The 26185-nt window shown below is 44.0% G+C and overlaps 1 protein-coding gene across 1 annotated transcript in view; it reads right to left on the reverse strand.

Annotated features, from left to right (window-relative positions):
* The window catches only part of EP400 (E1A binding protein p400), a 111277-nt gene that overhangs the window by 79937 nt on the left and 5155 nt on the right, over nucleotides 1-26185 (reverse strand). The window contains exons 2-3 of the mRNA XM_040251573.1: nucleotides 5295-6652; nucleotides 3698-3808 (exon numbers count right to left, since the gene is read on the reverse strand). Of these exons, the coding sequence (XP_040107507.1) occupies nucleotides 3698-3808; nucleotides 5295-6617 (1434 nt within the window). The 5' untranslated portion in view covers nucleotides 6618-6652. The remainder of the gene's footprint in view (nucleotides 1-3697; nucleotides 3809-5294; nucleotides 6653-26185) is intronic.

A 26185-nucleotide genomic window follows, 5' to 3' on the forward strand; every position in this document is an offset into this window, starting at 1 on the left:
TCTTTGCAAACATGATTTCTCTAGGTAGAAAATTCCATCTACAAAAAAGCTCCTAAAATAAACGAGTTTTTTGCAAGGTTGTACAACTCATTGTATTCCCATATACTTGCAGTAAACAACCAGAAAATAATTTTTCAAGTTAAGTACCATCTACAGAATCACAGAAAAACTAGACTTTATGGGTAGAAATCTAACAAAATGTGCCTAGAATGTGCATGCTGAAAACTATAAAATATTGATGAAAGAAATCAAAGAGGACAAAAATAAATGGAGAAATATATCATATTCCTGGTCTGGAAGACTGAATGTTGTCAACATATTACTTTACCCCAAAAGATCAACCGAGTCAAAGCAATCCCAACAGGATGTTCTATAGATACCGACAAACTGATTCTAAAATGTATATGAAGAGTGAAAGGAACCAGAATGACCAAAACAATTTTGAAAAAGAACAAAGCTGAAGAGAACAATACTGATTTCAGGACTTACTACAAAGCTGCAGTAGTAAAGACAGTATGGCATTACCAACAAAATAAGACATATAGATCAATCAAAGAGAAGAAAGCCTAGAAACAGACCTAGATGGGATTTTTAGCAAAGATGTAAAGTCAACTCAGCAGATACAAGATAGCATTTTTAAGAAATAGTGCTTAACTATCAATATGCAAAGAAAAAAACCTCTAGCTATGCTTGCATGTTACACAAAATTTTACTCAAGGACTTCCCTGGTGGTCCAGGGGCTAAGAGTCTGCCTCCCAGTGCAGGGGACATGGGTTAATCCCTCATCTGGGAAGATCCCACATGCTGCAGGGCAACTAGGCCCACGTGCCAAAACTACTGAGCCCATGGAAGCTGGATCCTGCGCCCTGCAACAAGAAAAGCCACTGTGGAGAGAGGCTTCCGCACGGCAACTAGAGTAGCTGCAACTAGAGAAAGTTTGTGAGCAGCAACAAAGACTCAATACAACCAAAAAAAAAAAAAAACAACACACCACGTTACTCAAAATGGATCACAGACCTAAATGTAAAACATAAAACTATACAACTTCTAGAGGACAAAACTAGAGGAAATTTTTGTGACCCTGGGTTGAGCAAAGAGTTCTTAGATAAATGTCAAAAGCATAATACATAAAAGAAAGAAATGGTAAAAGAGATTGCATCAAAACTCAAAATTTTTGCTCTATAAAAAAACAATATAAAAGAAGCTAAGGCAGAGAATGAAGAGAAAAATATTTCCAAATTTGTATCTATCAAAAAGCTTACATCCAAATTATATAAAGAATTCTCAAATGCAACAATAAAGCAAATGACTCAATAGGGGAAAAACTGGTGAAAGAAATGAACAGATACTTCACCAAAGAAGATATACAAATGCCAAATGAACACAAGAAAAGTTGTTTTCAATATCATTAGTCTTTAGATATAAAAATTAAAACCACTACTTACGTATTAGAATAACAACAAAAGAAAACTGACAAGAACAAACAGAGGGGAGGATGCAGAACAACAGGAACTCTCATTCATGGCTAGTGGGAATGCGAAATGGAATAGCCACTGTGGAAGTTTGTCAGTTTCATATAAAACTGAATGTACACTTATTAACAACCCAGCAATCTGTCTCCTAGATATGCCAACAACTAGAAACAACCCAAAGTCCTTCAAAGGGTGAACGGATAAACAAAGTAGGGAACATCCACACAACAGAATACTGCTCAGCAAAAAAAGAAACAATTGGTAAATTCAATAATAAGAATTGAATTTCAAATGTATCATGCTACATGAAAGAAGCCAGACTGAAAATGCAGCATAAACTATATGATTCTATTTACATTTTATTCCAGAAAAGAAAAAATCATAGAGACAGAATAAAGGTTAAGGGAGGGCGAGAATCTGATGACAAAGATGTAGCATGAGGAACACCTGGGGGATGAGAGAACTCTGTTTCTTGTGTGGTGGTGGTTATACAACTTGAGGCACTTGACAAAACTCACCAAACTATGCACCCCCAAAAATGAATTTTACTGAATTAAGCAAGTTTAAATAAGGGACTTCCAAGGTGGTCCAGGGGTTAAGAGTACACCTGCCAATGCAAGGGACATGGGTTTGATCCCTGGTCTGGGAAGATCCCACATGCCTCAGAGCAACTGAGCCTGTGCACAGCTGAGCCATGCACTGCAACTGCTGAAGCCCGTGCATCTACAGCCCATGCCCCACAACACAAGAGGCCACCACAACACAAGAAGTCTATGCAGTGCAATGAAGAGTGGCCTCCACTCACTGCAACTAGAGAAAGCCCATACACAGCAATGAAGACCCAGCACAGCCAAATACATAAATCTAAAAAATAAAAATAAGAATCCACATATGAATATAAAAATGGAAGAAAAAAGGAAGCTCATCATTGCAGCAGAATGCCAACTAGTGAATGCAGAAGGAATAATGGAGGTAGAAAATCCACTTTGCCATCTTTATCATGGCAACTAATGCTGGCAAGGCTCATCAAGAGGTGGTAGATTAGTGGCCCATGTCAAAGGACATTCTACAAAATAACTGACCAGTACTCCTCACAAGAGTGAGGAGTCAGCCTACATTGAAGACAGCCTAGATTAAAGAAGACCTAGATTAAAGAGAGGCATGACAACGAAACACAATTGGTGATCCCAGACTGGGGAGAAACAACTATACAAAGGAAGTCACTGGAACAAGAGATAAAATTTGCACATGAGCTGTGGCTTAGTCATAGTAAAAGTTACTGTAAAATTTTCGGAACTGACTATCATACCATGGTTAGACCAGATGACACTGGTGCCTGATACTACATGCTCGAGTACTCAGGGATACAAGTGCACGAATACGATGTCCACAACTTACTCTCAAACAGTTTGGGGGGAAATGTGTCTGTGTGTACATATGAGAGAGAGAAAATGAAAATAATGCAAATGGGGTAAAAAGTTCACAACCGGTGAATCTGGGTACAAGATACAAGGGGATTTCTTTGTACTGTTATTGTAACTTTTATATGGATTTGAAATTAAATCAAAATTAAAAATTAAGGAGTATTTTAAGACATACCACCACAAGATTAAACTGCACTCAGAACCTAGCATAATCTATTCCAAAATGACTAGACTCTGACCTGTACTTTTAGGTTCTTGGCATTTATTAATATAAAACTGAATGACTTAATTTTCAAAAATTAATCAGTCTGCCTTCAATTAACATCCATGTAGAAGCCTAAGGTCCTGATAGTTCAAAACTATGTTTTACTTTAGGGTTTCTTCCAGCTACAGAAAACAGCAAGTTATCTATATAATCTTTCTTTCTGCCGTGTTTGCACTGTTCTCAAAAATACAGATAAAAGACACAAGAAAGAACCAACATTGAAAACACAGCACACAGGAATCCTGAGCACACATTCAACAGGACTATAGGTATTAGATGACATGCATGCTGAAGCTACTACTGAGTTACAGGTCAATACACACAAAAAAATAATGCATTAAGGTCTGTGTTGTCATTTACTCATGCAATTTAGTTGTATAATTTTATATGCAGGAAGACTTTTTTACTTTTTTAAAATAAGGAATGGGCTCTGGAAAAAAAAAAATGCTGAAGAGCAAATAGTAAATTGAAGGTTAAAATATCTGGATGAGGAAAAGTTTCGGATGAGACTACATTTTAGAACCATCGAAAAGTACCTGAAATGGTTGCTGCTGGGATGAAAAAGCAGCAGAAACATTTGGAGGAAGCTGGGTTGCAATAGCAACAGGAGTACCAGTCTGCCCATCCTTTCCTGTCACAACCTTTACCTGAGAGGAAATATTTTGAGAAAAAAAGGCAACATAATTTTTAAGACTGCTCAAAATTTTGTTAGAATTTTACTGCTGATAGCTCACCAATGTCTGGTGTTTAAAAATGGAATGTTTTTGCATCAAATCCTGTAAAAGGACACTGAACTAATTTATGACAGATTTATAACATAACACCCTAACTCAACTGCAAATCTTGCAGAAACTCCAATTTAAGACACAAGTACAATATCCTTAGATTCTTTAACTTCAAACTTTAAAAATGGGAATGGCAGACAGTCTTCAAATAGCAAAGCCCTGACAACTTCAGAGGCAGTTTGCACCCTGGCCTACTGCGTGCAGGTCAGAATGGTAATGACAGATAAAGGGGACTGAGCCTACAGACAACATTGGTGTACAAACATAAACAGAACTGAACTTCACTATTTCATGGCAACAGAGGGGAAACCCTCAAAAAAATCATATAAACCTTTTAGAAAATAAAAAATGGTTCATCTTGGAAAGGGTGTTAAAGAAAACACCAAATGGCAAAGCCACACATAATAAATACCAATGAGGAGATGAGCAAAGAGGCCAGCTTTTGTGCATCAAAAGCTGATTTCTTTGCAGAAGAGCTGACAGAAATTTACATTTTGGCTATATCAAAAAAACAAAGTAAGTCCCACCAACATAGTGTACAGTACACAACACAAAGGCACAGAAACAGTGCATCACAATGCACCTCCCTGTCCCCTATCTGGTCAGCTTCATTCTCGGGGAGTGTAAGTAAAAGCATCTGAAGAGTCACTGAGGGGTCGGAAAATCCCAACGGGGAGGACCTATTAAGCACCCATTCCAGGCACCCAAAATTTCACCACCTAAAATGGAGTCTTATCTTAAATATCATTCTGTAGGTATCTGCAAAAGTGTGAGTTAAATACATGATCTTAAATCTAAGACATCTACAAATTGAAAAAATTCTGTTTTGCTGTAATAACCATATTTTATAAAGATACCTTAAAAATATATCCAGTTATTTAAATTTCATCTGATATACTGTAACAAGCTGGTGATTCAAACTCTTTCTTTAAAAATGATATCCATGCTGTTTTTAGTGGGTGGACCTACAGAAGTAAAATGTGAAATCTGGGGAATCGGCAGGAAGGTGGCCATGCCCCTGGCTTCTGCAGGCTTTCAGGGCCAAGCAATGGCCAGACACCCGGCAGAGCACAGGGTAAAGCTGGGTCACGCCAGGTTAGTTCTCCAAACCAGGGAGGTGTCGCTGTTCTAAAGGAGCCAGCATTACTCACAGCATCACTCTGCACCATCTTCCCAACTAGCCCAGCCCTTTCCTTCCATGAAGGAAAAAGCAAACCCATTCTTCAGTTTTACTCCTGGATGAAATCCTCATGAGACTGCATCTTATACACACCCCAGGCTCACAGACTACTTTTGATTTGAAGTTGCGTAGACTCAACTCCACATAGCACGACCCGCTGCTTCTCACCTCATCATTGATAACCTCAGACTTCTCTTCTTCCTCCTCTTCCTCCTCATCCTCTTCTTCAAGGTCCAAATCATTCTGCCTAAGATAAGCTTGTAAAGGGGCATAATGTTTCTTCTTAAACGCTAAGAAATCCATCATGTTCCCTTGAAGGTGTTGCAGGAAGAACAGTTCGATCAAGTACTCCTTGAAGGCCTCCTTCAGCGCCTCCATCTCCCTGTAGTGATAGTCCAGGCACTGCTTCCTCATCTGAGCCAGCTCCTGGGAGGCCGGGGGGATCTCCTCCAACTTTCTGGGAGCCTTCCTCATGCCTGTGCTCCCCGCAGATGAGAGGGGGAGGCTGGAGAGGCCCGGGGGCACTGCGGTCCTGGAAGGGCTGGTGGGGGGCGGTGGGGACGTCATCCCAAACGCCGAAGTCCCCCCAACCCCAACCCCAACCCCGGGGAGCAGAGGTCTGGTCAGTGGTGGCCCCTGCAGCACCTGCTGCTGCTGGATCAGCTGCCCTTGGATGATGCTGCTGATCTGGGGCGGCAAGCTCGTCGTGGTGATGTGGCCGGGGCTGGACAGAGGCTGCAGGCCCGCCCCGCCCGCGGCCGCGGGGCTCTGAGGCCCCAGGTGGTGGACGGTACCCCCAGACTGCGCGTGGGGCTGCGAGAGTCTCCGTTCTCTGCTGACTGTGATGGGCGCCCCCGCATGCTGCAGCTGAACCTGGGTGCCCGGGGCCATCTGCGCCAGGCCCGAGCCCTCCTGGAACACGAAGTGGCCGCCGCTGGACGGGCTCAGGCTGATCTGCCTCACCAGCACGCTGGCATCCACGAAGCCCCCGGTGGGACTGCTGCTGCAGAGGCCCAGGCCGGGGCCGGGGGCACCTGCCCGCACGCTCTGCAGGCCCGACCCTGGCCCGGGGCTGGGCTGGGTGGGGCTCTGAGTCTGCACCTGCTGCGACAGCGGCGAGGTGACCTGGATGTATGACGGAGACCCGTGCTCAAACCGCCTCTGCTGCGCGCTGAACTGGAATCCTGGAGAAGTGGGGCTGGGCAGCGGCAGGGGAGCCAGCGTGATCTGGGGGTTTCCGCCCACCACCGGCCCCACATTCTGAAGGGCGATATTCACGTTCTGCCCAGCCACAGGACTCCGATTCATCAGCTGTGAAACTTGGTAACCGGGGGACTGGGGTGCAGATGGGCTCACCGCCGGGGCGAAGGGTGTGGCAGGGGACTGGGGGGGGTTGGGGTGGGCCTGCTGCTCTTCTCCTTCGCTGCCGGCGAAGGCCCTTGACCTCTGCAGCTGGTGCTGGACATTCTGAGGGCCGCTGCCATGGTGCATGATCGCCCTCCTCTTTTATCCAACTTAATGTTCTCCTGAAAAATCAAAGTTAAAATCTAGTTACTTAAGGGCAAATAAAACCATCTGATCACTACTTGTTTCCAGTACCACTCAACAGCCCAGGACAAGGGTTCTGAAAGGATATTCCCACCAGCAACTGACACAAACCACTGTCTTCATGAGGAGATGGCGCTGGAGACCACCTCCTTTGGCAGAGGAGGGACAGGGCCTTCTTGGTCTCTCTGTGCCCGGGGCCAGGACAGCCTGGCAGGAGCAGGTGGGTCCCAACCAGCTCCTGAGGAAGGTAACTAGCCATTACTTGCTCAAGGCCAGCAGGATCTGAACTCGGAGCTGGCGCTCATGGCTGGCACACTTCTTCCAGGGAGGCGAGTAGCCCTGCTCCATGCCAGGCTGGGGTGATCTGCCTGTCTCTCCCACAAGAGGGATGGCACCCAGGAGGCGGTCAGTGACTCCCACCACATGCCACCACTGCGTGTCACCAGAACAGAGCCCCTACCCCTTCACTCGCTGGCAGTTTTCATAAACGTCTGTGCTATGGCCCTGGAAGATATCCCTGGGTTCAGTTCAGTTGCTCAGTCGTGTCCGACTCTTTGCGACCCCATGAATCATAGCACGCCAGGCCTCCCTGTCCATCACCAACTCTCGGAGTTCACTCAGACTCGCGTCCATCGAGTCGGTGATGCCATCCAGCCATCTCATCCTCTGTCGTCCCCTTCTCCTCCTGCCCCCAATCCCTCCCAGCATCAGGGTCTTTTCCAATGAGTCAACTCTTCACATCAGGTGACCAGAGTACCGGAATTTCAGCTTTAGCATCAGTCCTTCCAAAGAACACCCAGGACTGATCTCCTTCAGAATGGACTGGTTGGATCTCCTTGCAGAGCAAGGGACTCTCAAGCGTCTTCCCCAACACCACCGTTTAGAAGCATCAATTCTTCACTGTGACCTAAGTGCAAACATGCACAGCCCCCATCCCAGGTCAGACACTGTGTTCCTGGGGAGAGGGCCCTGGCCTGAGTGTCAGACTTGCACCTCAGCCTTCTTTACAAGCTCATCCAGAGGGGGGATTTCAGGAAGAAAACCTCAGGAGAGAGGAGAGCAGCCAGGACTCGGATCCCCATTCCAAGAAGAGTCCCCATTCCAGGAGAGTCCTGGTCAGGGGTTCACCTACTCTCTGGGAGCTGGGACATGGCTTTAAAGGGGCTTACGGCCCCAAACTGCTGAGTGCAGTGGACTAGAGGGGGAGGTGGGAGAGGGAATGACAGGAGAAAGGACAAGAAAAAGCAGAGGATGGAGAGAGAGGAGGCCAATTCTGAGAAGGAGCAGGGAGACTGCTCACAAGTCACACCCGGCCAGAGCCCTGAGGCCTGCAAGGGGACAAACCCCACTGGGAAGAGAATGACAGCCTTAGCCTGTCTGCTCCCCACTGTGGCTGGGTCACAGACACAGAAATACCCTTCCACCATTTAAAATTCTGTCTTCACTGACACGCCTAGCTCCCCATCTCTGGTGTTCCTTCCACCACTCTCCCATCCCCCCGGGAAAAGTAGGAAAGTGATGCCTTTCATCTTGAGGGCATCACTATTATCTCACTGAGAAGACAGATAAGGGGTGAAAAACATTATATACCAAAAGTTACAAAACTTACAAAGTGGAAATACACATTTGTATAAAAGCTCCCAGACCTGGGCGCCTGGCTACAATACACATATACATGAAATCAAAAGCTACAGAACTCATGGGATACACAAGTACATGCTGAGAAAACATAAAAACCAGTGCCTATTCAAACTAGAAGGCACTTTCTGCTCTGATGACTATCTCTGAAGATCACTATCTCTGATCTAAAGATTACAGGCAAGCTCAGAAAGCACAGCTGAATGGGAAATCAGGACCACAGCAAAGAACAGCCTCAATTATCAAACCAGGAGCCAACTCCCCCACTTAGCCCTTGCAGAGAGAACCCAGTGAAGTAGGTGGGAACTGTGAGTTGGGGGACACAGCTTGGGAGGGGGACCTCTCCCATGCTGACTGCTTTCAAAATGAGCTTTTGTTCCTGATCTTTTTAAACAAGCCTTATGAGGAAGATTCATGTAGAACAGACACAAAAATAGGATAAGGAGAATACATTGTGATCACTAACAGGCTGAAAAAATGTGGAGGGGTAATGGAAAAGAATATTTAAAAAAAGAATGTCTATATGTGTATAACTGAGTCACTTTGCTACACAGCAGAGTCTGACACAACATTGTCAATCAACACTTTGTTGCTATTGTTGTTGTTATTATTGTTTAGTCGCTGAGTCGCTCAGTCATGTCCGACTCTTTGCAACCCCATGGACTGTAGCCGGCCAGGCTCCTCTGTCCATGGTATTTTCCAGGCAAAAGTACTGGAGTGGGTAGCCATTTCTTTCTCCAAGAGATCTTCCCAACCCAGAGAATAAACTCATGTTTCCTGCACTGGCATGCAGATTCTTTACCAATGAGCCACCAGGGAAGCCCAAATCAATCCTACTTCAGTTAAAAAAAAAAAAAAAATGTGGAGGGAGACAGAGCAGATGTCAGAGGGCTCAGAGCTCAGAGTATGCTTAGCAGGGTGAGACAACGGTGGGAAAGCAGACCTCATTACCTCTGACCCTGTAATGTGACCTCTGTAAATCTCTAAGGAAATTCACCTACCAATTTTTAAAAATTATGCTTAAAAATATTTATGACAGAACAATGCAGTGAAAGTAGAAAGAGCAACCAGAAATGTCCAATACTCAAGTTCTAGATAGAGAACGTGAAAGTGCCTAAGTGTTAGTCACTCAGTCGTGTCCAACTCTTCGTCACCCCATGGACTGTAGCCTGCCAGGCTCCTCTGTCCATGGAATTCTCCAGGCAAGACTACTAGGGTGAGTTGCCCTTCTCAGTTTTTCACATATATTATTGAGTGAAAAAGGCAGAATATCAATTGCACAACTTAACCCTCCACTGTTAAAAAATACAAATTTTAAAATGTCTACTAAGATATATGGAAACATAAATACTGACCTTCACCTGCCAAAGAGGTAAGACACCTGAAGAGCCACACAATGGAGCCGCCTCAGCCTCATAAAGGCTGAGCTACAGACACACCCACACCACGAGGACGCCAAGGAGCACGGCCAGACAGAAGGACCACTGACTGCCGGCCACTGAACTGACAAGGCATTCTGGAACAGGCAAAACCACAGGGACAAATTAGACAGAATTTCAGAGGTGGAGAAGGAGCTGCAAAAGCAGGCGGGAACTTGGCAGCATGGACTTACTTGTACATTCGATTTGCGATGATGGTTACAAGAATGAGTGTGTCTGTCCAAATTCATAGAACTGTAAACTACACCTCAAATTTTTAAAAAGGTTCCTGACTTCAGTGAGCTTACAAGTCAAGTTAGAGGAACAAACCCAATCAACTATAATGTAAAGAAACCACTTATCTAAAACAGCATCCCCCCAAAATATAGTAGAGATACCCTGGCGGAAAGCAAAGCCACCACCAGGCAAGACAACTTTGAACTGGTGCTGGCGATGTTCCTAATTGTAAGGTCTGTCAGAAGCAGCTGGAGTGAGCTGTTTGGCTCACAGTTCGGAGCACACTGCCTGGTGCAGGCCAAGGTTGGCAAGCTGGGTCAGGGCACCGTCGCAGCCTGTGAGGAGCAGGCACAAGCCCTCCGACCGCCGTGAGCAGTGCCCACCAGTGTCACACGGTGGGGACAGGGGCAGGCATCTGTGTGGCTGCTGCTCTCGCAGGACAATGCTGGCATCACAAAGAGGCGCATCTGGTGCTGGGAAACACCATCCTAAGAAATACCTACCTGGGCCCTGTCCTTAGTGCAGGTCAGGGGTCCCAGGTGAGAAATGGAAAGAGTGAGGGGAAAAGGGCTTAGAAGACGGGGTCCTGATAGCAGCTGCTCCCACCCCACCCCCACCAGGCTAAGGCCCAGCCCCCCAGCCCCAGTTGCTCTTCTGGGCATTGCCAGAGTCCAGGCAGCCAGGCATTGGGAATCCTTCCTTCAACAGGCAGGGAGCTCAGGTCATGAGCCATCTCCCACTCGGCCCCCACATCTCCCAAGACAGATCCGGCCCTCCCGCCAGTCGGTCTTCTGCTGTGGGTGGTTCTGCTCTGTAGTAAACAGCCCCCCGGATGGGAGGAGAGCAAGGAGAAGGCAACAGGGAGGAGGGTGGAACAGGCCTTGGACACACAGTTCTAGATAGAGAAAGTGTTAGTTGCAGGCCTTGGAGCATGAATTCAGGGCAGAAGAGACAGACAAAACATGCTGTGAGTGAAGAGAGGACAGAAGCCACAAAGAGTGTCCGGAAATACTTTCAAGTGGAAACTCCAGAAAGCAATTTGGCAGCAGGTCTAAGAGTCTTGCAGCACATTCACATCTTCTGACGCAGTCACCTGGCTTTTAGACCAGCCTTGGAAAAACATCAGAGTTGTGTTCACTATGGGCCTCCCTGGTGGCTCAGACGGTAAAGAATCCACCTGCAATGCAGGAGACACAGGTTCGATCCCTGGGTTGAGAAGATTCCCCTGGCAAAGGGAATGGCTACCCATTCCAGTATAGACATTCACTATATTATTTATAGCAGAAAGCTGGCATGCCCAACGATCAGTATCACTAAACTTCGATTCATCTATGCAAAACAGTATCAATACTGAATATGTGACAGTGCACACATGCCTTTTTTCCTGCTACCTTTGGCTGCTTTCCAAGCTTGTCCCTAACTGTACATGCCATGGTCATTAGCGCTTTCACCAAATACTCTGATCCTCCTGGAGTATTTGGTGAGCATCTCCCAGCCCTGAATCAAGTGGTCACGTGACATGCTGTGGCAAAAACGGGGGCATGCTGTCTGCCATGCTGACTTTCTCCTGCTTGGTGGTTCACAGGAGCACAGAGATGAAGCCTCAGGGGGCATGACAAGCGAGCTAACTTCAGGGAAAGTGTGGGGGGCACTCCACCCGCCTGGGAGTCACAGGCACCTGGGGAGCACCTGTTAACTGCGAGAACTGGGTATATCTTGGCTGAGCCAGCACATAAAACAATAAATGCAAAGAGACTGATAGATACGGAGACCAAACAGTGGTTGTCAGAAGGGAAGAGATGGGAGGGGGCAAACAGGTGGTTCTGCCCATTTGCAAAGGGAAGGGAATTAAGTGGCAGAAACCTCCAGATGTACAGTAAGTCACAGGGCACCAGGTGAAGTGTGCGGAACACTGGCAGTGATACTGTAACACCTCTATATGGGGACAGATGGCTACTAGACTCATCACAATGACCATTTCATAACGTGTGCACACGTCAAACCATCATACACCTGAAACTAACATAATATTGTACCCCAACGATCTTTCAACTAAGACTAAAAACAAGAAAACCCTTCTTCATAGAAGTGACTCCTGACCCTCCACTGCAGCCCATCACACAAACCCCAGCAGTTCTCGGCCGTAAGACACAAGGCCCCATTGACTTATCTCTCCCTGCCTCTGCGACTTCTGGCTGTGGTTCACCCAGGGAGCCTCTCAGGCTTCCATAGGATCCACAAATGGGTGCCTCCCAAGAGCTGCAGATCAAAGAGAAAAATGCCTCCTACAGACAGATGCCATTTTTAAGACTCTCTGACTGCTGCTGAGATTTTTAAAATAAAATTTTTTTAAGCATTACTAAATTCATAACAGCTTTCTGTGAGGCTAGAGAACGAAAATCCAGAGTTTCTTAGATCAATCCATTTCAAACAATAAAAGGCAGGGACTTCCCTGGCAGCTCAGCAGTTAAGACTCTGCACTTCCACTGGAGGAGGCCCAGGCTCAATCTCTGGTCAGGGAACTAAGATGCCACACGCACACAGTGTGGCCAAACAGTACAAGGAAAAAAGGAGAAGAAAAGCCAGATCGGCCCCTGAGGCCCACCTACCCCCACATCTCACATCCTTCACAAAGAATTACTCAAAGCAGGGAAATCAAACCATCAGTCCATAACAATATTTTAAAACAGATGAGAATATCTTTATAATCCTGCACTGAAGAAGAGTTTCCTAAACATGATGTGAAACCTAGAAACAATATTTATTTTTAAAAAGCATTAACAACTGACAACTCTACTAAAGAAAACATTACAATACAAAAGAAAGATGGATTAAAAAAATATTTGAAGCTTATATGACAAAAGGCTATCCATCCTTAAGAATTCCCACAGAAAAAGCCAACAAACCCAAGAAATATAAACCAAAAATTCTACAAGAAATTCAAATGACAGAAAAACACCAAAAATGCTTAACCTCATTAATAACGAAATACGAAATAAAGTGAGACACCTATTTGTTGTTTAACACGTGAGTGAAAATCAAAACACTGATAATATTCAGGTTCAGTAAGGCTGCTGGGAAATGGGGAACCCTCCACACACACGAGGGAAGCAAAGCAGAGAGCTGGCTTGCTGGAGGGTAACATGGCGTCATCTGACACAGTGCTAACATACACTGATCAGGGAACTCAACTTCCAAGGATCTAGTCACAGGAATATACAACTGTCCAACGACGTTCACTGTAATATTTATAAGGTTAAAACTGCAAACAGTGTAAATGCTCACCTATAGGGAAATTTAACAAAATTTAGTATAACTACGCCTTAGAAGCAGCCACTAAAAGAATAAGAAAATACTTGTATGTCCAGAAATTATTGTTGTTGTTCAGTCACTAAGTCGTGTCCGACTCTGCGACCCCACAGACTGTAGCAAACCAGGCTTCCCTGTCCTTCACTATCTCGCTGAGTTTGCTCAAACTCATGTCCATTGAGTCAGTGATGCTATCCAACCATCTCATCCTCCGTCACCCCCTTCTCCTGCCCTCAATCTTTCCCAGCATCAGGGTCTTTTCCCATGAGTCAGCTCTTCACATCAGGTGGCCAAAGTATTGCAGCTTCAGCATCAGTCCTTCCAATGAATACTCAGGGTCAAGGTGAGTAAAGCTGAACATCTGTGTAGCATATGTTAATATATGTATATGTATACGCATGTTTTTAAAACTCCAGTGTGACAATATATATATGGGTGTATACATATTTCTACCTGTCTCTATACACATTAAAAGAAACATCTCTGGCCAACCACAGTTGCATGTAGAGTAAAGGAGAGCTGTTGGAATGGGCTCACTGATGAACCACCAGCATTGAGAACAGTACCTGTGCATCACAGATAGCCAATAATTGCCTGGAGTAAGCAGAAGAAAAGCAGAGACGGGCAAATTGCTGGAACATTAGCGTGCTGAAGACCAAGACCAAGGAGACACACAGAGCCAGGGCTCAACGTGTTGTTCCATCACCTGGGGAGCTCTCACATCGCTCAGGAGATGCTGGCAATCATGGGCACCCTGGCCATCTCAGGCTTCTGTCTGCACGTCTTCACAGCCCGTGAGGGGCTCTTTGAACCAGATGCTGTGCACTGGACATGCGGGCTTCCTCCCTTTCAGAAATGGCCCTCTTGATAGCACAGTACAGAAATATTTTTCCGAAATATCTTCTAAAAGTACTTTTGTTTAGTCTGTATGATGTTATCTGCTGTTTGGATTTATTTCAAATATTTTTAAATCAGGAGATTTCCCATAAAAATGCAAGTTGTCAGCTTCGTTCATTAGAAAAATCCAAATACTTGCCACACTGGGCCACATCCCCCCAGCAGAAGAAGTAGGAGTGAGCAGAAGCTCCAGGCCACCGGGCTCACTGTGGCCACCATGACAGCAGTGTGCCTCCCACACCCATGCCCAGGGCCAGGCACTGCTTGTTGCCCACGGAGCACAGCTATCAGCCTGGAGAAATATTTCTACTACACTATCAAGAGGGCCATTTCTGAAAGGGAGGAAGCCCCCATGTCCAATACACAGCATCTGGTTCAAAGAGGCCCTCACGGGCCATGAAGACGTGCAGACAGAAGCCCGAGATGGTCTGGCCTGCCACAAAAAAGGCCAGGTCCACTTCCTAACACAGTGGCCAGGATTGACCAGAACCCAGATCTGGGCTTCTTAACCAACACCAAAACACTGTTTCAGTATGCCTCTACAAGGCTGCTCACAAGCAACGAACCAAACGCTTGATTCAATTCAATCAACCAAATGCTTGATTACCTCCTCGCCTATATTTATAAAACGGGATTTTCCATTGCAAACTTCAGTAAAACAAAGTGAAATTCCAAGGTAAGACTTGAAGTTGAATTTCTCAAGCACATTCACTTGTAAGCCCATCACTGATAATAAAAGAAAAGTGAATTAAAACTAAGCTGAAACATCATTCCTCATCTATCAGCCTAACAAAATTCAAAGGCCAGACAACATGTGGTCTGGGGAATCAGACCCTCGCAGCTCTGTCCAACCCAACACAGGGGTCTGGCACCACTGAACAAAACTGCACATGCTCTTACCCTTGGGCCCAGCAGTCCCACTACAAATTCACCAGGAATATCCACCTCCAAAATGAAAACACATGAGCACAAAGTTTATTCACTATGACATATTTCTAAATACAAAATACCAGAAATAAACTACACATCCATAATATTTCAGAGACTGGTTGACTATATTATGGCACATTGACTTTAAAAACTTTGTATAAGAAAGGGAAAAAGAAAGACAGATCAAGTAATGGAAGGATAGAAATATACCTTTCCTGTATTCTTTTTTTACAAATTGTAACAGACATTCAAAGATTTACTGCCTATCCTTCTCAAACTCTTCCACAAAAAAAAATGAAGAGAAGGGACTTCCCTGATGGTCCAGTGGTTAAGACTCCACGTTGGCAATCCAGAGAGCATGGGTTTGATCCCTGCTAGGGGAACTAAGATCCCATACATAGTGCAGCATCTCCACTCAAAAAAAAAAAAAAAATGAAGAGGCAGCACTCCCAAAATCATTTTACAAAGCCAGCATTACTGATAATGTAAGCTAGACAACACCACCAGAAAGAAAATTACAGGTTAGCATCCTCAATGAACAGAGGTAAAAATCCTCAACAAAATATTAGCAAACTGAATTCAACGATACATTAAAAGGATAATACACTATGATCATCTTCCCTGGTGGCTCAGAGGTTAAAGCGTCTGCCTATAATGCAGGAGACCCGGGTTCGATCCCTAGGTTGGGAAGATCCCCTGGAGAAGGAAATGGTAACCCACTCCAGTATTCTTGCCTGGAGAATCCCATGGACGGAGAAGCCTGGTAGGCTACAGTCCATGGGGTCGCAAACAGTCAGACACGACTGAGCGACTTCACATACTTACTTACACTATGATCAACAAGGACTTATTCCAGGGATACAAGGATGGTTCAACATCAGCAAATCAATGTGATACACCACATTAACAAAATGAAGGATAAAAATCATATGATCACCTCAATAAATGCAGAAAAAGCATCTGACAAAAATTCAACATCCATTTAGAATACAAACTCTTTCCACAAAGTGGGTATAGAGGGGAACATATGTCAACATAATAAAGGCTTCATATGACAAGCTCACAGCTATACCATCTTCAACAGTGAAAAGGTGAAAGCATTTCCTCTCATATAAGGAACAAGACAAGGATGCACACTTTTGCCACCTGGATTCAACATACTTTTGGAAGCCCCAGCCAGAGCAATCAGACAGGGAAAGGGAATAAGAGGCATCCAAATCAAAAAGGAAGCAGGGACTTCCCTGGTGGCACAGTGGATAAGAATCTGCCTGCCAAGGTAGGGACACAGGTTCAATCCTTGGTCCAGGAAGATTCCACATGCCGCAGAGCAACTAAGCCGTGTGCCGCAGCTTCTGAGCCTGCGCTTTAGGGCTGGTAAGCCACAACTGCTGAAGCCTGGGCACCCAGAGCCTGTGTTCCGCAACAAGAAAATCACTGCAGTGAGAAGCCCATGCAATGAAGAGTAGCCCCCGCTCACTGCAACCAGAGAAAGCCCGAGCAAGGCAACAAAGACTCAGCACAGCCAAAATTAAATAAAATTTATTCTTTAAAAAAGGGAAGCAGTAAAACTGTCACTATCTTCAGATGACACCATATGATATATAGAAAATCCTCAAGGCTCCACCAAAAAAACTGTTAGAATTACATGAATTCAGTAAAGTTGCAAGATACAAAATCAATATGCAAAAATCTTAGATTTTTTTCATACACTAAGAATTATCAGAGATATTAAGGGGAAAAATCTCATTTACAATTGCATCAAAAAGAATAAAGATATTTAGGAATTTTCCGACCAAGCAGGTCAAAGTCTTGTACACTAAGGACTATACGACACCAATGAAAGAAACTGAAGATGACACAAATAAATGGAAAGCTAATCTGTGCTCACAGATTAGAAGGATTAATATTGTTAAAATGTCCATACTACCTAAAGCAACCTACAGATTAACTATCAATCCCTAACAAAATCCCAAAGGCATTTTTGGGATAAAAATAAAAATTCCATAAAAATTGGTATGGAACCATACAAACGGTGGATAGCCAAAGTATCCATCACAAATAGCCAAAGTAATCTTGAAAAAGAAGAACAATGGTAGAGGCATCAAGCTCCCTCATTCCAAACTATATTACAAAGTTTTAGTAATCACAATACGATATTGGCATAAAAACCAACCCACAGATCAATGGAACACAAGAAACAGTCTAGAAATAAACCCACATTTATATGATCAATTAATTTATGACAAAGGAGGCAAGAATAAACAATGGGAAAAAGTCTTGAAAATAAATGGTGTTGGGAAAAAGGGAGAGCCCATATGCAACAGAATAAAATGGACCACTATCTTGCACCACATGCAAAGATTAACTCAACTTAATGGCTTGAAAGTTTGAACAAAGATCATAAAATTCCTAGAAGAAAATACCGGTAGTTAAGCTCAACATTCAGAAAACGAAGATCATGGCATCCGGTCCCATCACTTCATGGGAAATAGATGGGGAAACAGTGGAAACAGTGTCAGACTTTATTCTGGGGGGCTCCAAAATCACTGCAGATGGTGATTGCAGCCATGAAATTAAAAGACACTTACTCCTTGGAAGGAAAGTTACGACCAACCTAGATAGTATATTCAAAAGCAGAGACATTACTTTGCCAGCAAAGGTCCGTCTAGTCAAGGCTATAGTTTTTCCAGTGGTCACGTATGGATGTGAGAGTTGGACTGTGAAGAAGGCTGAGCGCCGAAGAATTGATGCTTTTGAACTGTGGTGTTGGAGAAGACTCTTGAGAGTCCCTTGGACTGCAAGGAGATCCAGACAGTCCATTCTGAAGGAGATCAGCCCTGGGTGTTCTTTAGAAGGAATGATGCTAAAGCTGAAACTCCAGTACTTTGGCCACCTCATGCAAAGAGTTGCCTCATTGGAAAAGACTCTGATGCTGGGAGGGATTGGGGGCAGGAGGAGAAGGGGACAACAGAGGATGAGATGGCTGGATGGCATCACAGACTCAATGGACGTGAGTCTGAGTGAACTCCGAGAGTTGGTGATGGACAGGGAGGCCTGGCGTGCTGCAATTCATGGCGTCGCAAAGAGTCGGACACGACTGAGCAACTCAACTGAACTGAACTGAACTGAACTGAAGTTTCTTGATTCTCTCTTGGAGACTTTTGTTTTTGGATCTGACTCCAAAGGCAATGGCAACAAAAGCAAAAATAAACAAATGGGAGATATCAACTTAAAAGTTCTGCACAGCAAAGAAAACCATCAAAAAAAAAAATAAAAAGCAATCTACTAAATGGGAGAAGATACTTACAAATCAAATATTTAATAAGGGGTTAACACCCAAAATATATGAAGAACTCCTACAGCTCAATAGCAAAAAAAGTGAAAATGGACAGAGGATCTAAAGAGACATTTTTCCAAAGAACTAGATGGCCAACAGATACATGAACAGATGCTCAACATCGCTAATCATTAGGGAAATACAAATCAAAACCACAAGGTATCACCTCACACCTGTTGGAATGGCTATTATCAAAAAAGACAAATGACAAGTTTTGCTAAAGATCTGGAGAAAAGGGAACCCTCATGCACTGCCGGAGGAATGAAGTAGTGCAGCCACTATGGAAAAGAATATGGAGGTTCCTCAAAAACTAAAAAACAGAACTACCACATGACATGGAGAAGGCAATGGCAACCCACTCCAGTAGTCTTGCCTGGAGAATCCCATGGAAAGGCCATGGGGTCGCAAGAGTCAGATACGACTTAACAACTACATCATCAGTGTATGACAATTCCACTACCAGTGATTCCACTTTATCTGAAGGAAAAAAAAACATTAATGTGAAAAGATATGAAAAGATTTGAATTTGAAAAGATATGAACACTCCTATGTTCATAGTGAAAGTGAAGTCACTCAGCCGTGCCTGACTCTTTACGACCCCATGGACAGTAGCCTGCACCAAGCTGCTCCATCCATGAGGTTTTCAAGGCAAGGGTACTGGAGTGGGTTGCCATTTCCTTCTCCAGGGAATCTTCCAACCCAGGGATCAAACCCAGGTCTCTGGCATTGTAGACAGACGCTTTACCATCTGAGCCACCAGGGAGTGTTCATATGCAGCGTTACTTACCACAGCCAAGATAGGGAAGCAACTTAAGTGTCCATCAGCAGATCAATGGATGAAGAAATGTGAGGTGGAAAGAGATGGGTGTGATAGAATATTACTCAGCCATAAAAAAGAATAAAATCCTGCCTTTTCCAATGACTTGAGGATGGAACTTGAGGGTACTATGCTAAGTGAAATAAGTCAGACAAAGAAAGATGAATACTGTATGATTTCACTTGCATGGAAAAGCTAAGCAAAACTTATAGGTACAGAGAACAGACTGGTGGCTGCAGTGAAGGTGGGCTGGCAGGTGAAACAGGTTGAGGGGATCAAAAGGCGCAAGTTCCCAGTATAAATAAGCCACGGGATAACAGAGTGTGGTAACTACAGTCAACAATATTGCACTGCATACTTGAAAGTTGCTAAGACAGTAAATCTTGAAAGTTCTCATTATAAGAAAAAAATTTGTAACTTTATATGGTGACAGACGGTAAATAGACTTACTGTAGTGATCACTGTGTAATGTATACAAATGTCAAACCATTATGTTGGACACCCGAAACTAATATACTGTTGTATGTCAATTACACTCCAATAAAAATAAGCTGATACACACATATTTCCAGGTGGTGCTAGGGGTAAAGAACCCTCCTGACAATGCAGGAGACTTAAGAGATGTGGGTTCAGGACTTCTTGGGCAGTCCAGGGGCTAAGACTTCACCTTAATGCAGGGTCACAGGCTTGATTCTGGTCAGGGAGCTAAGATCCCATATGTATCGTCAAAAAAACCAAAAAACATTAAAAAAAACAAAAACAAAAACAGAAGCAATATTGTAACAAAATCTATAATAAAGACTAGAAAAACTTTTTTTTTTTTTTAAGAGAAAGAGATGTGGGTTTGATCCCTGGGTCGGGAAGATCCTCTGGAGGAGGGCATGGCAACCCACTCCAGTATTCTTGCCTGGAGAATCCCATGGACAGAGAGCCTGGTAAGCTTCAGTCCACAGAGTCGCAAAGAGTCAGAAAAGACTAAAGCAACTTAAGAAGCACGTTCAGTTCAGTCGCTCAGTCGTTTCCGACTCTTTGCGACCCCATGAACCGTGGCACGCCAGGCCTCCCTGTTCGTCACCAACTCCCAGAGTTCACTCAAACTCATGTCCATCAAGTCGGTGATGCCAACCAGCCATCTCATCCTCTGTTGTCCCCTTCTCCTCCTGCCCCCAATCCCTCCCAGCATCAGAGTCTTTTCCAATGAGTCAACTCTTTGCATGAGGTGACTGAAATATTGGAGTTTCAGCTTCAGCATCAGTCCTTCTAATGAACACCCAGGACTGATCTCCTTTAGAATGGATTGGATGGATCTCCTTGCAGTCCAAGGGACTCTCAAGAGTCTTCTCCAACACCACAGTTCAAAAGCATCAATTCTTTGGTGCTCAGCTTTCTTCACAGTCCAACTCTCACATCCATACATGACCTCTGGAAAAACCATAGCCTTGACTAGATGGACCTTTGCTGGCAAAGAAATGTCTCTGCTTTTCAATATGCTATCTAGGTTGGTCATAACTTTCCTTCCAAGGAGTAAGCGTCTTTTAATTTCATGGCTGCAATCACTATCTGCAGTGATTTTGGAGCCCCAAAAAATAAAGTCTGACACTGTTTCCACTGTTTCCCCATCTACTTCCCATGAAGTGATGGGACCGGATGCCATGATCTTAGTTTTCTGAATGTTGAGCTTTAAGCCAAACTTTTCACTCTCCTCTTGCACTTTCATCAAGAGGCTCTTTACTTTCTGCCATAAGTACGTATGTATACATATTTTTTCCTTAAAAAATATATTTCCTAGTTATGTCCACTAACAGTCTCAAAAGCAACGTTGCCCTGTAAACATCTGCCTACTTTTGCAAAACAAAAAAAAAAAAAGGAAGAAATTTAGGAAGAATAGCCAGAAATGAAGGGGGGTGAGTGCAAGCCGACTCACAGAACAGTGAAGGGAGGGGCGCTTCTGAGTACATCATCTGTATCATTTTGACTTTTACAATCAGGTTTAAAGTGCTACATTTTCAGAAAGTAAAATTAAATTAGTAAGAATGAAGAACTCCCTAAAACTGAATATAAACAGAAACTCTGAGAAGGACAACATAATCACCAACAGAGGCTCCCTTGATAGTTCAGTGGTAAAGAATCCTCCTGTCAAAGCAAGAGACTCAGGTTTGATGCGTTGGAGAGATCCCCCTGGAGTAGGAAATGGCAACCCACTCCAGTACTCTTGCCTGGGAAATCCCATGGACAGAGAAGCCTGGCAGGCTACAGTCTACTGGGTTGCAAAAGAGCTGGACACGACTCAGCACAGCACAGCAATCACCAAGGGAACCAGGAAGGAACACTAATCAACTCCACGACACTGGATAAGAATTAGGAGTCAGCATCAACTCATGGGTCTTTCCTTAGAATACATTTCCTAATTCCGTCTCCTGAAATGGCCTAAAAGCAATAACATCCTGGAAGAATGGAGGGAAAGTGGAAGCCGAGAGCTCTGCGGGACAAGCAGCAGCGTGCACAGCTTCTCCTGGGGTGGTGATGGAAGATGGAGAGAAAGGTTAGGAAATTTTAGGACAGTGGTTCTCATCTTTGAAAAAATAGTCATGTGCTCATTTAACACTATTTGTATTTCAAAGTCATGTCAGTGATGGGACTACAAACAAATCCAAGAAGACTAAGTAAAGCTTCTCTTTTCTACCTGGGGCTCTCCTCAAACAGAGCTACTGATGCACACACACTCACAGTCCTGAAAACCAAGAAGAATTCAGATTGGCAGGTGTGGTAATGGGCATAGGTGGGTTAAGAAAGGCCAAGGTGAAGTTCACAGCTCAGCACCGTGGGAGCCATGTCCCCACACAGAACAGGTCTCTGCACGGCAGAAATGTGCACAGCATCAGCCGGGGGGCCTGAGGCCCGAGCAACCACCACGACATCTCACTCCTGTGAGAAAGCAGTCCAAGGGGCACCCAGGCAGGGACAGAGACTGACCCCAATCAGCAGAACTGTGGCAGCTACACAAGAACCTTCCTCCCATGTCTAGCCACATGAAATCTCCCTCTTTTCCTGGGATAGCACTGCCATTCTCCAGAACTTCCCTCCAAAGAGAATGTTCTCTGCCCTCTACTCCCTAGTAACCAGTACTCAAGGGCTTCTTATAAGCTGTCTTGGTGCTGGCCTAAGTGACTTGATAGACACCCCCAAAATGGACCAATTACATCTGCCAGATGGAGTAAAAAGGGCTTAAACATGTTAAAAACAATGCTTTCACTCACCTTGAATTGCTCCCCCAAATTTTTAAAAGATGATGGGTGGATGGATGTGTGATAAACCAGGTGAGTAAAATGTTAATAATAGAAAATCGAGTGGTGGGTATACAGGCATTTACTATAAAATTCTTTCAATCCTGGTATATCTTTGAAATTTTTCATAGTAGAATGTTAGCATCTATTAAGATGGCAATGTCACATGTCACTTAATAAATAAAGGGCTGTAACAAAAGTCCTATTTGCTAACAAAACTTCATTCTTCCACCTTAGAGCAGGTTATGAAGGTTCCATATTAGACCTTAAAATATGCAAGTTCCAAAAGATAAAATGGACTAAACTAATTTTTAACAACACAAAAGAAGACTCTACACATGGACATCACCAGATGGTCAACACCGAAATCAGACTGATTATATTCTTTGCAGCCAAAGATGGAGAAGCTCTATACAATCAGCAAAAACAAGACCGGGAGCTGACTGTAGCTCAGATCATGAGCACCTTATTGCCAATTTCAGACTTAAATTGAAGGAAGTAGGGAAAACCACTAGACCATTCAGGTATGACCTAAATCAAATTCCTTATGATTATACAGTGGAAGTGAGAAATAGATTTAAGGGACTAGATCTGATAGAGTGCTTGATGAACTATGGACAGAGGTCTGTGACATTGCACAGGAGACAGAGATCAAGACCATCCCCATGGAAAAGAAATGTAAAAAAGTAAAATGGGGGTCTGAGGAGTCCTTACAAATAACTGTGAAAAGAAGAGAAGCGAAAAGCAAAGGAGAAAAGGAAAGATATATGCATCTGAATGCAGAGTTCCACAGAACAGCAAGAAGAGATAAGAAAGCCTTCCTCAGCGATCACTGCGAAGAAATAGAGGAAAGGAACAGAATGGGAAAGGCCAGAGATCTCTTCAAGAAAATTAGAGATACCAAGGAAACATTTCATGCAAAGATGGGCTCGATAAAGGACAGAAATGGTATGGACCTAACAGAAGCAGAAGATATTTAGAAGAGGTGGCAAGAATACACGGAAGAACTATACAAAAAGATCTTCAGGACCAAGATAATCACGATGGTATGATCACTCACCTACAGCCATACATCATGGAATATGAAGTCAAGTGGGCCTTAGAAAGCATCACTACGAACAAAGCTAGTGGAGGTGATGGAATTCCAGTTAAGCTACTTCAAATCCTGAAAAATGATGCTGTGAAAGTGCTGCACTCAATATGCCAGCACATTTGGAAAACTCAGCAGTGGCCACAGGACTCGAAAAGGTCAGTTTTCATTCCAATTCCAAACAAAGGCAATGCCAAAGAATGCTCAAACTACCACACAATTGCACTCATCTCACACACGAGTAAAGTAATGCTCAAAATTCTCCAAGCCAGGCTTCAGCAATACGTGAACCGTGAACTTCCAGATGTTTAAGCTGGTTTTAGAAAAGGCAGAGGAACCAGAGATCAAATTGCCAACATCTGCTGGATAGTGGAAAAAGCAAGAGAGTTCCAGAAAAACATCTATTTCTGCTTTATTGACTATGCCAAAGCCTTTGACTGTGTGGATCACAATAAACTGTGAAAAATTCTGAAAGAGATGGGAATACCAGACCACCTGACCAGCCTCTTGAGAAACCTATATGCAGGTCAGGAAGCAACAGTTAGAACTGGACATGGAACAACAGACTGGTTCCAAATAGGAAAAGGAGTACGTCAAGGCTGTATATTGTCACCCTGCTTATTTAACTTATATGCAGAGTACATCATGAGAAATGCTGGGCTGGAAGAAGCACAAGCTGGAGTCAAGATTGCCAGGAGAAATATCAATAACCTCAGATATGCAGATGACACCACCCTTATGGCAGAAAGTAAAGAGGAACTAAAAAGCCTCTTGAAGAAAGTGAAAGAAGAGAGTGAAAAGGTTGGCTTAAAGCTCAACATTCAGAAAACTAAGATCATGGCATCTGGTCCCATCACTTCATGGGAAATAGATGGGGAAACAGTGGAAACAGTGTCAGATTTTATTTTGGGGGGCTCCAAAATCACTGCAGATAGTGATTGCAGCCATGAAATTAAAAGACGCTTACTCCTTGGAAGGAAAGTTATGACCAACCTAGATAGCATATTGAAAAGCAGAGACATTTCTTTGCCAGCAAAGGTCCATCTAGTCAAGGCTATGGTTTTTCCTGTGGTCATGTATGGATATGAGAGTTGGACTGTGAAAAAAGCTGAGCGCCAAAGAATTGATGCTTTTGAATTGTGGTGTTGGAGAAGACTCTTGAGAGTCCCTTGGACTGCAAGGAGATCCAGACAGTCCATCCTAAAGGAGATCAGCCCTGGGATTTCTTTGGAAGGAATGATGCTGAAGCTGAAACTCCAGTACTTTGGCCACCTCATGCAAAGAGTTGACTCATTGGAAAAGACTCTGATGCTGGGAGGGATTGGGGGCAGGAGGAGAAGGGGACAACAGAGGATGAGATGGCTGGATGGCATCACTGACTCGATGGACGTGAGTCTGAGTGAACTCCGAGAGTTGGTGATGGACAGGGAGGCCTGGCGTGCTGCGATTCATGGGGTCACAAAGATCTGGACATGACTTAGCGACTGAACTGAATTTTTAAAACTGTCTAGGATGACTAAATCCTGAGATGTGGACGCATATCGAAGTAAAAGCAATTCGTTGTATTCTAAAAAAAAATAAAACTAAACTGTCTAGGATGCATTACATGTGCTAATACAGAGAACTGACCTCTTGAGGGGCTGCAGTGGAAACAGGGAATGCCACTGATGTCCCTTCTGATCAAAATCATGGCAGTGGGGGCAGGTCCTTAATCTGATGGGCCAGAGCCCCTGGACTACAGTAAGTAGGCTCTATCTCAGTTTGAGAGGAACATTCAAGACAAACTGAAGAAGTGCTTCCTCAAACTCTAGGCAATAAAGCCACAAAAGCCCAATTTATTATTCTGCTGCTATTTCTCAGTCTTTTTTCCCCCTATTGTCCCCCTAAGAAGTCTATTTAGGCCTCTCTCCGAATCACCGCCCATGAAGTTTTAAACCACAGCCATACTGTACCTCTGTGAAGAACTATGACCCTTCAGGAGGCCACAAAACACTGTCACATCTAATTTTTTTTCACCCTCCTCCCAAGAGCCATTCTGACCCCCTTGGGGAATATCACCTTCACAGAGAACATAGGTTCTAGTGCATAGAAAGAAACATATTTTTGCGACCTTTCTGTACATCTAAAGTTACTCCAAAGTGTTTAAAAATTAAATAGACCAAATATCCAATTAAAATCCTACAGTCTCAACCTGGATTAAGAAAATAAGATTCGACTATATGCTGCTTGAGCTTCCCAGGTGGCTCAGTGGGTAAAGAATCTGCCTGCAATGCAGGAGAGGCAGGAGACTTGGCTGGGTTCGATCCCCAGGTTGGGAAGATCTCCTGGAGGAAGGGTATGACAATTCACTCCAGTATTCTTGCCTGGAGAATCCCATGGACAGAGAAGCCTCAAGGGCTACAGTCCATGGGGTCTCAAAGAGTTAGACATAACTGAAGCAACAGCATATACAAACACATGGTATTCCTACCATGAGTGACATGCCTCAATTTATTTTTAAAAAGGGCTTCCCTGAAAGCTCAGCTAGTCAAGAATTTGCCTGGAATGCAGGAGA

The sequence above is a fragment of the Oryx dammah genome, unplaced genomic scaffold, assembly GCF_014754425.2.
Source record: "Oryx dammah isolate SB20612 unplaced genomic scaffold, SCBI_Odam_1.1 HiC_scaffold_12, whole genome shotgun sequence".
NCBI lineage: Eukaryota > Metazoa > Chordata > Mammalia > Artiodactyla > Bovidae > Oryx > Oryx dammah.